The sequence below is a fragment of the Orycteropus afer genome, unplaced genomic scaffold (genome assembly GCF_000298275.1).
Source record: "Orycteropus afer afer isolate SDZICR_OR568_19922 unplaced genomic scaffold, OryAfe1.0 scaffold00037, whole genome shotgun sequence".
NCBI lineage: Eukaryota > Metazoa > Chordata > Mammalia > Tubulidentata > Orycteropodidae > Orycteropus > Orycteropus afer.
In genome coordinates, this window is record NW_006921624.1 from 12,713,124 (window position 1) to 12,730,182 (window position 17,059).

Here is a 17,059-nt window from a genome sequence, read left to right on the forward strand (position 1 = left end):
ATTCTGATCATTCACATGAACTTATAGGACCATTGTCTGCCAACCCTATATATGTTCTTGGATACACTCCCCACTTCATAGACATACCTAATCGTTTAGCCTGTCCACCCATCTATCCATCCATATACCCATGTTTGCTTTCACTGACAATGTAGTACTGTATGTGCAAAAGGGTTCATATTTGTGGTCTGTACCTCCCATGTACCTCTCTATGTCTTTCTCATCCTCAATGCTGCCATACCGATCACTCACATTTGGTACATTGCCCTTCTCTTCATCCAAATCAATACTTATCTCTATCTGTCTAACAAAAGCAGGCTTCTTTATTAAAACCCCTTGCTGTGGTGTTGGTTCCAACTCATAGCCACCCTATCGGACAGAGTAGAACTACCCCCATAGGTTTTCCAAGTTTGTAATCTTTATAGAAGGGAATTGCCTTATCTTTTTCCCACAGAGAAGCTGGTGGGTTCGAACCACCGACCTTTTGATTAGCAGCCGAGCACCTTTAACCACAGCTCCAGCAGGGCTCCTGCTGCTTTATTAGGACACTCGAATCAAGGTCTAACACAGATAAGGAACTGCTGTCACCACTAAGCCGGATGAGTGTAAATGGAGTTTTGAGACATTTGCAGCAACTGGAATGTGATATGAAGTATCTGTGACTTCTGTTGGAAACAGTGTCACTCACAGGTGCTGCTGCTCTGCATTCATAATAGAAGGAAACGCTTCAGTTAGAGGTTAATGCAAATGGTGATGAGCTGGCTTCCCCCAGCTGTGTTCACAGATGCCCTGCGCTCCATCCAGGGAGCCCTGGTTACTCAAGTCTGTCCTGAGGGCTCTTCCAGCCCTGTCTTCTGGAGACTCTGGGCCACACAGCTCATCTGGGGCCAAGCCCCACTCTCCTTGTACTCCTACCCCATCCTTGGAGAACTTGGGGGTCATATAATTCCTGGCCCACCAGCACTGCTCTCATCCCAAGATCTGGTCCCATAATCCCTATGGACCCACCCCTCCATCCTGGGCAGCCCCCTGGACTCCACCCCCACCCCAGCTCTCTTGGGGGCTGTCCCCACCCCACCCACTGCCTCCTCTTTCCTAGGGTAGCAGACTGCTCCTCCCAGGCCTGGCTGTGGGCTGGCTCCTCCTCCCCGGTTCCTCTCTGTTGTTCTCCCTTCTGTGTCTTCCATGTCTTCTCCTTGCTCTTTTCTCTTTCTCTGCGCTCTTCTTTTCCTCCTTCCCTTCCTCCCTTTGCTCATCTCCCTCTCTCTAGCAGCCCCTAGTACAGAAGCCTAGACCCTGCTGCTGACCTTTCAGAGGGTAACTCGGTGCCTCAGTTTCCTCATACACAGAATGGGCACTGGACCACCTAGCCTGGGGCCTCTAGTGCATTTGGACTGGGGGGTGGGGGAACCTATTGGCTTGACAGCAGAGTAAAGAAGCAAGAACAAAGAGCTGAAAATAGCACCTTTATGTAAGAGCCCTTCCAGTATAATGAGGGGAAAAGGCCTAGAAACCATGAAATTGGGCAGGAGAGGGGTGGGGAGGGACTGGCGAAGGGGAGGGACCTCACTCTGCTGACATGGCACTGGGCTTCCAGGCAGTATCTTGGCATTGACGGCATCCACAGAAGCCTGAGCTGCCTCCCTTTGCAGAATCAGTCGTCCACCGGGCAGAGGGCAGAGGTCAGCACAGGTGATGATGCCCTGCCTCATTGGGTTCCCATGACATGTTTTTTAATCTCCTTTTGGAAGATCTGGGCCCCAGATCTGGCCAACTTGGACAAAAAGGTGCTCTTTTTCCTTTAATGAAGGGAATTTTCTAAACTGTCACAAACTTGAGAAGGAAGGAGATGGGGGACAATAGCAGCAGGCCTTGGAGGTTTGCTCGCTTTTGTAGGAAGCAAGTTTGTTGCCTGGGATAGGGATGGCTTCAGACCTTGAATGGGGTTCAGTTTCCTGCCTCTGCCGTTGCTGTGTGATCTTGAGCAGGTGACCTTCCTTCTCTGAGCCTCAGTCAGCTCAGCCTTAGAGTGAAGAGTCCTACCTGGCAGGATTAGTGGAGCACCTGGTCTAACTAAGCCTTGGGCTGGGCTGTGGCTTTCTTTAGTGAGTGCAGGAGCAGAGGTGGCCCCGGGCAGCTGGGGGAGGGGAGGGGGAGTGGCCAGGACACTCAGGCCTGGCTCCTTTGTGAGCTCTGACCTTGACCCTCCTCTCAGAGCCTGTGGGAGAGTGTTTCTGCTGACTCATTCCCAAGGTTCTTAGCCTGCTGTCTGCAGCTATTTAGATGCACACGGAGCATGGCTCCAGGACAGGACTCCGAGCTCCTGAGCGTCTGGATTCAGCAGATGGAGAGTGGCAGGGCTGGGCTCCGACCCGTCTGCCGTTTGCTCCACTTCAGGCCTCCCTCCTCCAGGGGCTGCGTGTTGGCCCCCTCCCCCCAGTCTTCTGTCCCCGGCGCCAGCACGTCAATAGCAGAGAGTGACGCTGAGGCCAGGAGACACTGATGGCTCTCTTTTCTCTTGATTCAGAGTCCCTCGTGGGGTCCTCTGGTTCCTGCAGTGTAAGGGCCCTATCCAATTCTGAGGTCGGGCTGGGGGAGCACGGGCTTAAGATTGACCCAGACTTGGGTTAGAGTTCTGATCTGCCATGGAATGGCTGTGTGACCTTGCACAAATCCTTTCCCTCTCTGAGCTCTAGATGTAACAGATGTAAGAGGGGAGGATCATGATGCCTGCCTCACAGGGTTACTGAGAGAATCGATAGAGGTCATTAAGCACAGCATTCCGCACGGGCTCTACACAGTGGGTGTGCCACATAAAAATCACTCTCCTCCCCACAGTGCCTGGGGGACTCGAGCTACGTTGTCAGGCTCTGGATCCTTCCTTTCCCCCCTCCGTGGGACCCTCTTACTACCCCAGTCCCATGAATGACCCTGAACTAGAGTTTGTGAACAGCTGCTGTGTGCATAGCTCTCTGCTACATCTTGGGGACACTATGACCCCGTCTTCTTTCTGTCCCCAACTGGGCTTCCTTCCAAAGTCCTGGCTGCCTGGTAAGCACTAGCTGAAGCCACTGGATGAAGGAGCAAAGCTCCTACTGCAGAATCCTGTGCCTTTGGTCCCACCTTGGTTGTCAGAGCCTCGCCCCAGCTTCCCCAGGGTCACCTGCAGGAGGTGGCTGTAGCTGTACCTCTGAGGCCTCTGACTCCTTCTGGTGCCTCCTGAAGAAGCTGGGGTTATGACCAGACAGTCTGGGGAGGTCATTGCAGGTCACCAGCCCCACCTCACCAGCCTCTTTGACTCTGGGTGATGTGTGTGCCCAGGTGGGCAAGTTAAGGAACAAGGGGATAATTATGGTGTTGAGGGGAGGGCTGCTGTTGCCTTTCCATCACAGGTGTCCACACGGGCCAGAGTATGTTTTCACCATTTGGTTGCTGGGGCCGATTTTCAAGGCCTCCCAGGTTTGTGATCCGTGTAACAGTCACCTTCCCTTGTAGACTGTGCCAGGCCCTGTGCTGAGCACTTTCTAGGTGCCAGTATGTCAGGACTCCCACTGACTGCACGAGACAGGACTGCTGTTACCCTTGCTTTACAGATGGGGAAAGACGAGGCACAGATTGGGGGCATGAGCTGCTGACTGCCACTCAGCTGTAAGGGGCCGAGTTGGGTGTGATCGCAAAGATGCCTCGGGTAGCAAAGCCAGAGCTGGTTGTTTGCCCCCTCATTGGATGAGAGGGTGTGGTGGTCAAGTGTGTGTGTCAAGTTGGCTGGGCCTGGTTGAGTGGCTGGGCAGCTGGGTGTAGTTATTCTCCATGGTGAGACTGGTAATTAACCCCATGGTGGAATCTATTGGAGCAGCTGAGTGTAGCTGCTTTGGGGTATGTGGTCTGCTTCCTGTACATGAGAAGCAACTTTGCGAATGATTTCTAGCTTACGGCATGCTTGAACCCTGCATGTAGCCGTGTCGTTGTTCAGCAGCCTGCCATGCTCTGCCGACCTTGGGACTTTCAATGAACTTGAATTAATGGCCTGCCATGTGGTTTGGTAACATTGGGACTGTGCCTTATTACTTGTCAACCTTGGGCTTGTCTTAGCAGCCAGCAGTTGAGTGAAGAAAAGCCTCTAGCTCCAGTGGGCCGGGAGCAGGAGGCAGAGCTGAAGCTCAAGGTCAAGGGGATTTCACCCAGCCCCTAGATCCTGGCACTTTGAACTCAGATTTAAAGCCTCCAAACTGCAAGAGGATAAACTCCTCTCTCTTCATGCCATCCCATTTGTGGTATTTTCTTGTCAGAGGGTGACCCCATTACTATCCCTTCACCCTCCTTGAGGTCCCCGCACCGGCACCGTCCCAGAAATCACAGAGGCTGTCAGCAGCATCCTGCTGAGAGACAGGAAACAGGGCATGGAAGCTTCAGCTTTGTCAGTAAAATGAAGCAGTTGTCCAGGTGTGACTGTTGGAGCAGCCTTTCAGGGACTAGACAAGGAGCTCTGGGTGTGAACGGTTCTTCTGCAAAACCAGGAGGGCTGGGCATCTTGTCGGTTTGTGGATTTCCATGACTGGCCTTTGTGTGTCTTAGAATGCTCAAGGCTTCAGGGAGGTCATTCCATACGGGGCTCTCTGTGTGGCGTGACCCCAGAGCCTCTGCCTTAGGGGGTATGGAGTGGCGGCAGCTCCCCTCCACCCCCTGCCATTACCCTTCTCCAAGCCACCATTGCTGCTCCCCACAATGACTACTGTAGCCGCCTCCCCCATCTCCCCGCTTGCTTAGGCCTCCTCCCTGTGAGAGCCAGTGATCAACTGATGGATTCATCCATGGGTTCCTTCACGAATTCTTGATAAATAGCTATTTATCAAGTAGCTATTGTTCTGAGCACTGGGAACAGGCGACCAGGTAGCCACGGCTCCTGTCTTTGTGGTTTATTTTCAGTGGGGAGAGAGAAACAATAAGCAGATACAGAGAGTAATGTCAGGTGACAAGTGTGCTGAAGTCAAAGCCAGGGCAGGGGACAGAGTGGTGATGGGGCTGCTGGGGAGGGCCTCTGGGGAAGTGCTGCTTGAGTCTGAACTGAATGAAGAGGGGGAGTGAGTCACAAGCGGGTGTGGCCAGAGAGCAGCAAGTGCAAAGGCCCGGAGGCAGGAATGAGCCATCTTGTGGGAGGGCAGCAGGGAGGGGCTGATCAGGTAGGCTTGATGGTGAGTTTGGAATTTCTGCCAAGTGAGATGGAAAGTCCACGTAGGCTTATGAGCTGGAGAGAAACATCATCTGATTTACGTTTCAAAGATTTTATCCTGGCTGCTGCCTGGAGAACAGTGATCAGTTACCGAAGAGAAAAGTACAGCAGGGAAGGGTTGTGGTTTTAGGTGGGGTGGTCAGGGTGGACCTCATTGTGCAGGTGCTGTTTGAGTAGAGTCCTGAAGCAGGTGAGGGAGAGTATCCTGCCTTGTGGATAGCAGAGGGGAAGAATGTCCCAGGCAAGGGAATGGCATTGTGAAGACCCTGGTGTTCTAGTGTGTCTGGAGAGGGTCTGAGTGAAGGGGATCTTCATAGAAGGCAAACTTGACCACTTCTCCCTGGCAACTTCCTGCCCCGAGGCTCTAGTTTAAGCAGCTCTGGCTCCACTCGAGTCTAGCTGCCTGAACATTCTTGGACATCCTGTCTCCATCCTGCTTCGTGCACACCCTTCCTTCTGTCTGAAACACCCATCTACTTCTTTGCCTAGGTCACCCTTGAGGCTCAGCTTTAAGCTGCACTCTCCTCCAAGAAGCCTTCCTTGATGCCCCCTGGCTGCGTTATACACTCTTCCCTGCACTTCCACAGGCACCTGTTTCCCCACTCGATGCCCCTCCGCAGAGTCTCCTCTGCGCCTTCCCCGTCAGCCCCCCTTCCGAGCCTTTGAGCTCCCCAGAGGCAGGGGCGGTGTTTCCCCATACCTGCCTGCATCTGCGGTGCCTTGTCAGTCTGGAGCTCCAGAAGCTGCTCGGTATTGATAGCTGCACGGGGGATGTGAGCCAGGTGTTGGTGGCGGAGGCCCATAGCCATGCTGGGCTCTGAGAGGTGGAGAAAAATGGCTGCCGTGGGCCCTCAAGACAGCCCACCTTCCAAAGGAGCTCTGCTTGGCCACCCAGTTGCCGTTGCCACTGAGTTGATTCTGGCTCATGGTGACCCACGTGTGTCGCAGTGAACTGTGCTCCATAGGTTTCCAGAAGTCGATCACCAGGATTTTCTTCTGAGGCATCTCTGGTGAGAGGTGGTTAGCAGCCAAGTGCTTCACCGTTTGCACCACCTTTTGTACCACCTAGGGATGGACGGTCTATCTGTCTACCTACCTGCCTACACACAGCGTATATCTGTATGTACACAGCATGCATGTGCGTGTGCATATTTGTATATTTGCTTTTCACTTTTCCCTTTAGTTATTTCAGAACCTACAAACCCAGGGTTATTTCGTTGTTGTTTTGGGCATGGGCAGTTGAATTGCTCTGCTCCACTGAATGCTTGCCACTCAGCCCCACTTGTAGCAGAAGTTGTCATTATATCATCCCTATCTCCAGAGCTGCCTTTAGGCAGCTCATTGTCATAGGGGTGTGCACTAGGCTGTTTCTGGTGAGTTGAGGAAGGGAGAGGTAGACGGTTTTGCAAAACTATGTCCTTTTAAACCTTAAACCACCATCCAGGATTAAAACCATTAAAATGAAAAAAGACACCTTCTCTGTTTGTCCCCATGTCCATCTTGCCGTTTTCCCATCCTCCCAGGATTCTCTCAGCTGGTGGGGGAGAGAGAACTCTTGGGTTTGGAGGCATTACAAGCATTGCCCTGGGCCGGGCTCCAGGGAATCCCAGTCAAGGCCAGAGGCAACCTCTCTGCTATTTCCAGTGAGTTCAGAGGAGGCCTGGAAAGTCTCAAACAGAAAGCAATTTGAAAATGATGGTCAGGAATTGACACTAATTTGAATGCATGAAGTGAATGCCAGTGGAGTGGGGTTTGCCGGGAGTCCCAGAAACTACACAGAGGGATCACAGGGCCTGCAGATGTTGGTGTCCTGGAGAGCAACCGGTTTTCCCCTCTTGGTTCATACCTGCTCTCCTTGCTGTCTTCTCCCTTTCCAGAACACTCTAGACCTGGAGGAGACTGGCGAGGCTGTCCAGGGCAGTGTCAACACCCTCCCAGATGTCTCCCTGGTAAGACCCTGCTTCACTCTCCAGTTGTGTTTTGCCCTTCTGGGTCTGCCTGGGACCCTGGGGACTGGCTTCTCTCAGTGGAAGCCATAGGGAGTGGACGGGAGACAGCCTGTGCTGTGAGCTCTCTGAGCCGGTGCACAAGTGTGTCAACTCTGTCGCCTCCAGCTGGACCTGGGACGGCTTGTTGCTGGTAATCTTAGGTGGGGCCATCAGGCCGTTTGCCATGGCCTGTTTGCTGAGTTGGTGCTGACTCTGACCTGTGATTTGAACGTTATCCTAGTAAGTGCTGAAGCACGGAGCGGAGCGTATGAAGAAAACTCCTTGACAGGCATATGATTGGGCAGAGATAGGAGTTAAATGTGACTTAATACTCTGTGCACATAGCAGTCACTTGGATAATGTCACCTGGTGCTTATGACCCAAACGGCAGAGCCTGGAGGCAGACTGCCTGGATTCAAATCCTACCTCTCCTACTTACTGTGTGACTTTGGCCAAGTTACTTTAATCTCTCTGTGCATTAGTTTCTCTGTCTATGAAAAGGGGATGATAATAGTGTATCCACCTCATACCTTTGTGCCAAGGGGTGAACTAGTGAACTTGGTAAAGGATTTGGAACAGCGTGTGGTGTAGTCAGTGTTCTTACGTGTTGGCTGTTGGCCTAGATGGCAGGGAGGTAGTAATCAGCTGCCACTCCCCCATCACCTGCTAACACGTTAACATACATTGCTCCTCAAACCCCCACCGCACTCTGCTGGACAGGCATATCTCCCCATTGTGCAGAGGTGCATCAGAGAGGTCGTGTGCCTTGCCCGAGGCCACACAGCAGCCCTGCCATGTCCTCCCTGTGCCATCTTCCTGTTCATTCTCACTCCTCCAGTCCTGCCACATCTCCTGCCTCTAGTAGCCAAAATAGTCCTCTAAAAAGAAAAGCCGTGTTAATGAGAGATCAGACTGGCAACTCCAAACATAGGAGAGGAAGCTTAGGGGTTAGTGAGTTGCAGGTAATGGTGGCGGAGTTATTTGGAAAAGGACAGCAAGAATGACAGCACAACTCAAAGGAGGTAATGGGTGTCACTGAATGACACCTGTAGAAATTGTTGTCATGGTCTCTCCTTGGCCATGTTTCATCAAAAAAGTTTTAAAGAAAAGCCAAGGAAATGCTGTGTTGGTATCCTCTGTACCTGGCCTCTTACTAAGTCTTGTTCCCAGTGACAAGCCCTGGCCAATGCCAGGAACTTCTATTCCCAAAGGGAGTGATGCTGTCCCCAGAGACACTTGCCAAGATCCCAGCGCTTATCAGCTGCCGGTGCTGGGGAGCAGTTTTCCACTTGGGCGTTGCATTATTCAGAGCCGTATGTCCACGAGCCGGTAGCGTGAGGACAGAACTCCCGCCAGGCCTGCCTCCACTTGGCAGCTCCAGCCTCCCCTCTTGCAGCTGCAATGGGCTCTGACTCTTTCTGCTCTTGCTGGATCTTTTGGCAGGATGAGGTCAAGTCCCTCTCCAAGGGGCTGTCGAGCTTCAGGCCACCGCCCCCTTCGCCACCTCTGGCCCACAGCCGTGACCGCTCGATTGCCCAGCCAAGGAAGCCAGGCAGAGAGGACTTCCAGCCCCCCTCCTCTGAGTCTTCCCACTCAGGCATCGTCTTCTCGGCTCCACAGAACCGTAGCCTGCCGGCGGGCACTGCACCCACCCCTGGGGCTTCCTCAACACAAGACTCACCCTCCTCCCCCATCTACGCCTCCATCTCCCCTGCCAACCCCGGCACCAAGAGGCCACTGGACGCCCATCTGGCCTTGGTCAACCAACACCCCATTGGTCCCTTCCCACGGGTCCAGTCACCCCCACACCTGAAAAGTCCCCCTGTAGAGGGGGCTGGGAGCTGCCTGTCACCACCCTCCCCCTCTGGCCCTCCAGACCAGACAGGCATGAACCAGCACTTTGTCATGGTGGAGGTGCATCGCCCAGACAGTGAGCCGGACGTGAACGAAGTGCGAGCGCTGCCCCAGACACGCGGTAAGTGCCCAGCAGACATGGGGCAGGGTAGGCTCGGGCCCAGCTGGGCCGTGAGCAGGTCCCTGTCCTCTCTTGGCCAGGCTATGTTTCTGTGTGGTGAGGGGCGGGGCCACGTGCTTGCTGAGGGGTCTTCTGGAGCAGAGTCGGAGCAGCCCAGGGAACGGGGCCCTGCATCCCCTACGAAGGTGGTTTTGGACATAGAGACGCAAGGTTGCATGTGATTCTGCTGTTGCTACCGTGTGACTCGGACACGCTGCTCTCCTCTCTAAGCCCGGCTTTCCCCACGGCAGAAAGATGACAGTGACTACCCTGCGAGGTTGTTGGGAGGGCTGGGGGCTCCTCCTCCATCTCCTGCAGCTCTGACTACCCTGTAGTCACCCCAACAGCACTGAGCTCACTGTAGAGAAGGGTGGCTTCTGTTTTCTCTACTTCCTCGGGCCTGGCACTGTGTAGACATAATGGAACAGTGAGTTTTGGAATCGCTGTCCTGGGCCGCTGGCAGGTCTCCTGATGTAGGGCTGCAGGGTCTGATTGCAGGAGGGACCTTCCCGACAGCTGGTGAGGCCAGCCCGAGCAGACTTAGCTGTGGAAGTCCAGCTGAGGTGGTTGGGGGTGGGGACAGAACCCACTTTGCACTTGCAGAAAGCCTGAGCCCCTCAGCAGCTCTGGATGCTTGTTGTTGTTGTTGTTGTTTTGCTGTCGAGTCGGCCCGACTCATAGCGACCCCTCCTTGGGTTTCCGAGGCAGTATCACTACAGAAGTAGGATTGCCCAACCTTCCTTCTGAGGCTCTGGATGCTAGCTGTGTGCATTTTGTTAGATGCTGCTGCCCTCTTGTGGCTAAAGCAGTCCAGTGGGTCAGCAGATGTTCACTGTGAACCTGCCAGGTGCCAGGCAGCAAGCAAAGAGTGTGACCTAGGCCAGGATGCAGGATCCCACACTCAGCGTGGTGAGAGGAGGCAGGATGCGGTAAGAGAAACCAGAGCTATTATGCACTCATCTCTGCCAGTCTCTAGACTGAGCTCTGAGCTGGACACATAGAGCCCACTGCCATCAAGTCCATTCCAACTCATAGTGAGAGAACTGCCCCCATGGGGTTTCCAAGACTGTAAATCTTTATGGAAGCAGACTACTTCATCTTTCTCCCTCAGAGCCACTGGAGGGTTTGAACCACCAAACTTTTGGTTAGCAGCTCAATGTCTTAACTTCTGCTGGACACACATGTGGCAATAAGAGCTAATAGTTACACAGCACTAACTGTGTGCCAAGCACTGTTTTTAGGGGTCTTGCCTGTATTCATTTAATCTTCACCACAGCCCTGTGAGACTCATACACAGTACTAATACCCACTGTTTTGGTTACTTCCTGCCACTCTAACAGAAGTACCACAGGTGGGTGGCTTGAACAAACAGGAGCTTATTCTCTTACAGTTTAGGAGGCTAGAAGTCCAAGTTCAAAGCACCAGGCCCTAGGGGCTAGGTGAAAGCCCCTCAGCCTTGGGCTTTAGGTCTTCTTCTTGCTCCTGGCCCACTGGACCTAGAGCTGTCTCTTTATTCAGGCAGCTGCTGGCTGCTGAGACTGACAAACCCAAGGTCCACAAATAGAAATGGCACAGTCCCAATGTTACCAAACCACATGGCAGGCCACTAATTCAAGTCCAGAGACAGACTGGCAGGAAACAAGGCAGGCTGATGAATGAAGACTCAGCTACATGTAGGATCCAAGCATGCCAAAAAGCACAGAGACCTTTCTCAACACTTTTTTTTAAATGGATTTTATTGAAATATAATTTATGTACAGCGAAATACACAAAACTAAAGTGACATGGGTCAATGCTTTTCTTTTCTTTTTTCTTTTTTTTTTTTGGTAGTGTTCCCTCCCCTCCCCTCCCACCCCTGGAAACCAACAAAGTTTCCCTCCATATATAAACCTTTCCTTGACCCTCCACAACAACGAACTAATACTATATTTGTCCTTCTGTGATTGACTTATTTCACTTAGCATAATGTCCTCCAAGTTCATCCATATTATGCGATGTTTTGGAGACTCTACATTATTCTTTAGTGCTGCATAGCATTCCATTATGTGTATGTGCCATAGTTTGGTCATCCACTCTTCCGCTGATGTGCAACATAGGTTGTTTCCAACTTTTCGCTGTTGTAAATAGTGCTGTGATGAACATGAGCATGCATGTATCCGTTCCTGTCCTGGCTCTCACTTCTCTAGGATACATACCTAGGAGTGGGATCGTTGGGTCAAATGGTATCTCTATTTCCAGCTTTCTAAGGAATCACCATATTGCTTTCCACAGTGGTTATGTCATTTCACAGTCCTACCAACAGTATATGAGAGTCCCAATCTCTCCACATCCCCACCAGCATTTGTTATTTCCTGTCTTATTGAACTTTGTCATCAGGGGTGAAATGGTATATCTCATTGTTGTTTTGATTTACATCTCTCTGATGGCCAGTGATTGTGAGCATCTCTTCATGTATTAGCTGGCCACCTGAATGTCCTCCTTGGTGAAGTGTCTATTCATGTGTTCTGCCCATTTTTCAATTGGATTGTTAATTCCTTTGGTGTTGAGGTGTTGAAGTTTTCCATCAATCTTAGAGATAAGTCCCTTGTCAAATATGTAATTATCAGCAAATATTAATTTGTTGCTGTCATTTTTGTCATGTGCTTTTTCATTGTATTGATTTCTTTGTTCCATATAATTTTCTATGCTGAGCTCGTTTTGTTTATGAATCGTGTTATCACTTCCTTCATTGCTGTTGTTTTAGTATTTGCCGAATATTTATGCTGGTCCTCTTTTTTGATGTGAAGGTTTTTCATTTTTCTTTGAGGTTACCCTGTGATTTATAGTTTTCTTCCCAAGTTTAGAACAGTCTGTTCTATCTTGTAGTTGTCTTGACTTCCATCTGGAAGTTCTGTTAACGACACAGTTTTTTTCCCCTCTTTTTGGTTTGTAGTTGTCCTCATTTGTCAATTGGTATCTCTGGTTCCCTGTTTACTATCTTGTAGGCTTATGTGCTTCGGATACTTCCATAGCTGGGTTGGTTTCTGGGTTATATCATCATGTGTGTTAATGGTTAGTTGTTGGCTGTTGTTGCTTCTCTGTCCAAAGGGCTCCCTTTAGCATCTCTTGAACGGTTGGGCTGGTTTTAACAAATTCCCTTAATTTCTGCTTATCTGGAAATGTCCTAATTTCATCATCATTTGTGAGGGACAATTTTGCTGGGTACATATTCTTGGTTGGGAATTTTTCTCTGGGAATTTTTCTCTTTCATTGTTTTATATATACCATCCCACTGTCTTCCTGCCTGCATGGTTTCTGTCAAGAAATCCGAGCTTAGTCTTATTGGTTGCCCTTTGTAGGTAACTTTTTGTTTTTCCTGTGCTGCTCTCATGATTCTATCTTTGTCTTTGGTTTTGTTGAGTTTGATGATGATATGTCTTGGTGATTTTCTTTTGGGGTCTATCCTGTTTGGAATTCATTGGACTTCCTGAATGGATATATTCTCATCTTTCATCATATCAGGGAAGTTCTCCTCCAACAAATCTTGGACAATTTTCTCAGTGGTTTTATTATTCTCTTCCTTTTCTGGAATTCTAATGACATGTAGGTTATCCCTTTTGATGGTATCCCACATGAACCTTAGGCTTTCTTCATTTTGTTTTGATCTTTTCTGATTGATCCCTTTCCAAAGAAGTATTCCGGTATTTGTCTCCAATCTCATTAATTCTGCCTTCCATTGCATCAATTCTACTCCTTTGCCCTTTCAATGTGTTATCTATTTCTGACAATTTAGTATTAATCTTCTGGATTTCTATCTGTAGATTTAGAATCATTTCTAATTTTTCATTTATTTTGTCATTTTGTTCTTGTATTTTCTTCCAAAATTCTTCTAGGATTTTGTCTGTGTTTTCCTTGGTCTGTCTCTCAATCCTTTGAAGATACTAAATATAATTCTTTTAAATTCCTTATCAGGGAGTTCCAATGCTGTGTCTTCCTCAGGGATGAGTTTTCGGTCTGTATCCTGGTCCCTTGTTTCTCCTGCTTTATCTTGCTTCTTTGTGTGGACTGTGATGCTCTGTTGTCTCCGTGGCATTGTGAGGTTTTTGTGCGTATATTTAATTGGTGATTGTATGTTGGAGTGACTTGCCCACGATTTTCGTTTTCTTTGTTTTGTTTGTATGTTATCTATACAGGCAGGGTACTGTGCTGTGCTCCTCTATTCACTAGTTGACAGCACTGAACACACTCACCGCCTGTCTCCTTTACTGTTGTCAGCCTCTCGTATGTCCTTGCGGGCCTTGGCAAACAGAGCCTGTGTTCTTAGGCCCCTGGCATCTGAATGAGAAGGCTATCACTTTAAAATCCAAAATGGTTGCCACTTGTAAACATTGAAAATGGCTTCACCCTCAGTCACTTTAAATATCCAAAATGGCTACCACTTGTAAACAATCAAAATGGCTGTGCCCTCCATACAGCAGAAAGTCCACAGCTCAGGTTGTGTCCCTCCTTGCTGTTTGCCTTCCTAGTCATAGGCCACCAGCACAGTCATCCCTGTAGCCCTTGGTGACTGGGGCTGATCTTTAGGTCAGTTCTCAGGTACCAATACCACTTGGAAATATTGAGGCTGTTGGTTCCATCAGAGTAGCTGACAGTCCACAGCTCCAACCGTCTCTGTACTTACTGTTTTCATTCAGGTTTTTCCACTAGTTGGTGCCTGATCAACTTCTGTATAGTTCCTTTCAAAGCTCAAGGCCCCAGGATTCTCTTCTATATCTTTGTCAATTGTTTTTTCTTCTCTTTGTTGAAGAGAGTCTGTGTCGCTTGTCTGCCTATTCCTCCATCTTACCAGAAGTCTCCTTTTCTCAACACTTCTTATATACTGGAAGCAGACCACATCCCTAAGGCAGCTACTAAGCTGCTCCAGTAGATTCCACCATGGAGTTGATAACCAGGCTCATCATGGGGAATACTACAATCCAGCTGCCCAGCTTCTCAACCAGGCCCAGCCAAGTTGACACACAACTACCACACCCACCTTGCTCACTTTGCTTTTAACAGCCATGTAACAGCCCTGTGAAACTGGCAGTATTACCACCCCCCATTTAATAGATGAAGAAATCGAGGCCCAGGAAGTTGTGGAGCCAGGCAGCCCAGCCCAAGTGCTCTTGACTGCATCCCTTTATACATCATGTCTGTTCTTCTTTGGGATAATCCCCTTGGATAGGCATCACTGCTCCTGTGTTAGAGAGAACACAGAGGCTCAGAGAGGCTATGTAACTTACCCAGGGCTGTCCAGCTAGAAATGCAGGATTCAAACCCAATCTGCCAGACTCCAGAATGCTTCTTCTTAACCTGGTGTCTCAGTCTCGGGCCAGGTGGTTACACCCAGGTGCACTAGAGAGCACGTGCCTACCCCTAAGCTCTAGATCATTCATGGATACAGACCAGGGTTGGCAGGCTTTACATTTTTTTCCTTGAGAAGCTTAGGAATTTAATTCTCATAAGAAATCTAATTTGAATGTGTTGGTGCATCATTAAAATTTCACAGCCTCATGTGAGTGAGAAAAAAATAAAATGGCTGGGTTTGATGTCTGACATCTGTTTTAATCACTGTGCTAGTGGCTGAGGACTGGGCCATCAAGGAAGACATCCTAGAAGTGGTGCCCACTGGGGCAGGCTGGATTGGAATGGCAGGGCCTCTGGAGGAGGAGAGGATGGCAGGGAGTCTCCCTGCCCCATGGTCCCTTCATTCCTCTCGCTGTCTCTGTCTACAGACTCCCCTCCAGCCTTGTAGCTATCAGTGCCATCACCTCCTCCAGGAAGCCCTCTCTGACCCAGCTGAGTAAACCATTGTTGTCCTCCTGTCCCTCACTCCCAGCAGCCTCCACACTCTCTCAGCTGTCTGATAGTGGGCAGACCCTCAGTGAAGACAGTGGAGTGGACGCTGGTGAGGCGGAGGCCAGAGCGCCAGGCCGAGGCAGACAGACAGTGTCCACCAAGAGCAGGAGCAGCAAGGAGCTGCCTCGGAACGAGAGGACCACAGAGGGGGCCACCAAGCCGGTGAGCGAGGGGGTGGGTAGAAGGGGCTGAGGGACAAGAACCGGGAGGCCCATGGGACCAGATTTCAGCTTGGCCTGTGACCACCAGGGGAGACGGTGAACCCCCCTTACTGGAGGGATTTGGGTCTTGGAAAGAACACTGAATTAGGAGTTAGAAGGTCCAGTTTAAGTTCTAGCTTTGCCACTGACCGCGGCTGACTAGGCACTGAGAGGTTGATTCTGATAATCATTAAGGTCCCTTCAGTTCTCTCAGGGCATTGTGGCTGAGCCAGTCTTTGGAGTCAGGTAGGTGTGAATATGAGTCCTAGTGCCACCACCAGGCCAGTGTAGGCAAGCCCCTAACCTCCTGAGCCTTAGGGGGTTTTTATCCTTGGGGTCATGGAGCGGAGAAGGAGCCCCAGTGGTGCAACAGGTGAAGCTCAGCTGCTAACCAAAAGGTTGGTGGTTCACACCCACCCAAGGGCTTTGAGGGAGAAATACTTGGATTCTGCTCTCATAGAGATTACTGCCTAGAAAGCCCCACGGGACAGTTCAGCTCTGTCACATGGCATCACTATGAGTCAGAAATCAATTTGCCAGCACCTAATCACCACCACCAACAGAGAGCTGAAGACACCATGCCCAGCTCAGGGCCTGGCACATACTAGGGTCCCAACACAGGGCTGGGATGGTCTCAGCCAGTGGCCTCCTACTCACACCCACAGCCTGGACTCCTGGAGCCTACGTCCACTCTAGTCCGCATGAAGAAGAGTGCAGCTACCCTGGGCATCGCCATCGAGGGTGGTGCCAACACCCGCCAGCCCCTGCCAAGGATCGTCACAATTCAGGTGAGTATTAGTGGGCCCTGCTCAGTCATCTCTCCCTAGCCCTGGGGATCTCATTCAGCATCCCTAGGACTGTGCCACTCCCAAAGATGACACAGCACCCAAGGGTGGACCCAGGCTCGTATAACATTTGCTTTTGCCAAGCCTCAGTTTTCCTAATCAGGGCATTGGGTACCTAGATGCTAGATGCCTGATCAGCAGTGTGGGGCTTGACTCCATGGTTAGCTGAGGCCATGCTGTCTGTCCCCAGCCACCCATGTGCCCTCTGCTCTGTGTCTCCCCCATGCAGCGAGGTGGCTCAGCCCACAACTGCGGGCAGCTCAAGGTGGGCCATGTGATTCTGGAAGTGAATGGGCTGACGCTTCGGGGCAAAGAACATCGGGAGGCCGCCCGCATCATCGCCGAGGCCTTCAAAACCAAGGAGCATGACTACATTGACTTTCTGGTCACTGAGTTCAATGTGATGCTCTAGGGGCTGAGGCCCGAGTGCCTCCACCACTGCCTGGCCTTCGGCCTTGATCCTTTCTCCCTCCTGGCACTGTCAGCCTGCCTGAGGGGCTTAGGCGACATGGCCAGGGTGGCAGGAAGACATCCCTCCACTCCACCACGGCCCACTGGACCAGCCAGGGGAAGAAGAGAGCTGGGCAAGGCAAACACAAGGTCACGGCAGGACCTTGTGCCATGCCTGGTTCACAGTAGGTGCTCAGTCCACATGTGGGTTGTGAGAGGGGGAGCAAGGAAGAGGAGAGGCAAAATGCCTGTGTCTTGGCATGTCCAGCGGAGTCCGGCTGGGGCCTGTTTGTGATGGATGGAGGGTGCCTCTGCCCCAGCCAGCTGAGACCCAGTCCACTCCAAGACCTGAGCCTTTGTCTGGAGTGAGGTCACAGTGAGACTTCATGGACTGAGCCCCCAGCCCTGGGGGCCATCTCGCAGGACCTTTAGTGCCACAAATACGCCTCGAGCAC

General features: G+C 51.0%; 1 protein-coding gene across 1 annotated transcript in view; it reads left to right on the top strand.

Moving 5' to 3' along the window:
- Nucleotides 1-16,566, top strand: part of WHRN (whirlin) — a 118,641-nt gene extending 102,075 nt beyond the window's left edge. The window contains exons 10-14 of the mRNA XM_042780388.1: nucleotides 7,108-7,179; nucleotides 8,662-9,193; nucleotides 15,090-15,271; nucleotides 15,975-16,097; nucleotides 16,384-16,566. Of these exons, the coding sequence (XP_042636322.1) occupies nucleotides 7,108-7,179; nucleotides 8,662-9,193; nucleotides 15,090-15,271; nucleotides 15,975-16,097; nucleotides 16,384-16,566 (1,092 nt within the window). The remainder of the gene's footprint in view (nucleotides 1-7,107; nucleotides 7,180-8,661; nucleotides 9,194-15,089; nucleotides 15,272-15,974; nucleotides 16,098-16,383) is intronic.
- The last annotated feature ends 493 nt before the right edge of the window (nucleotides 16,567-17,059 follow it).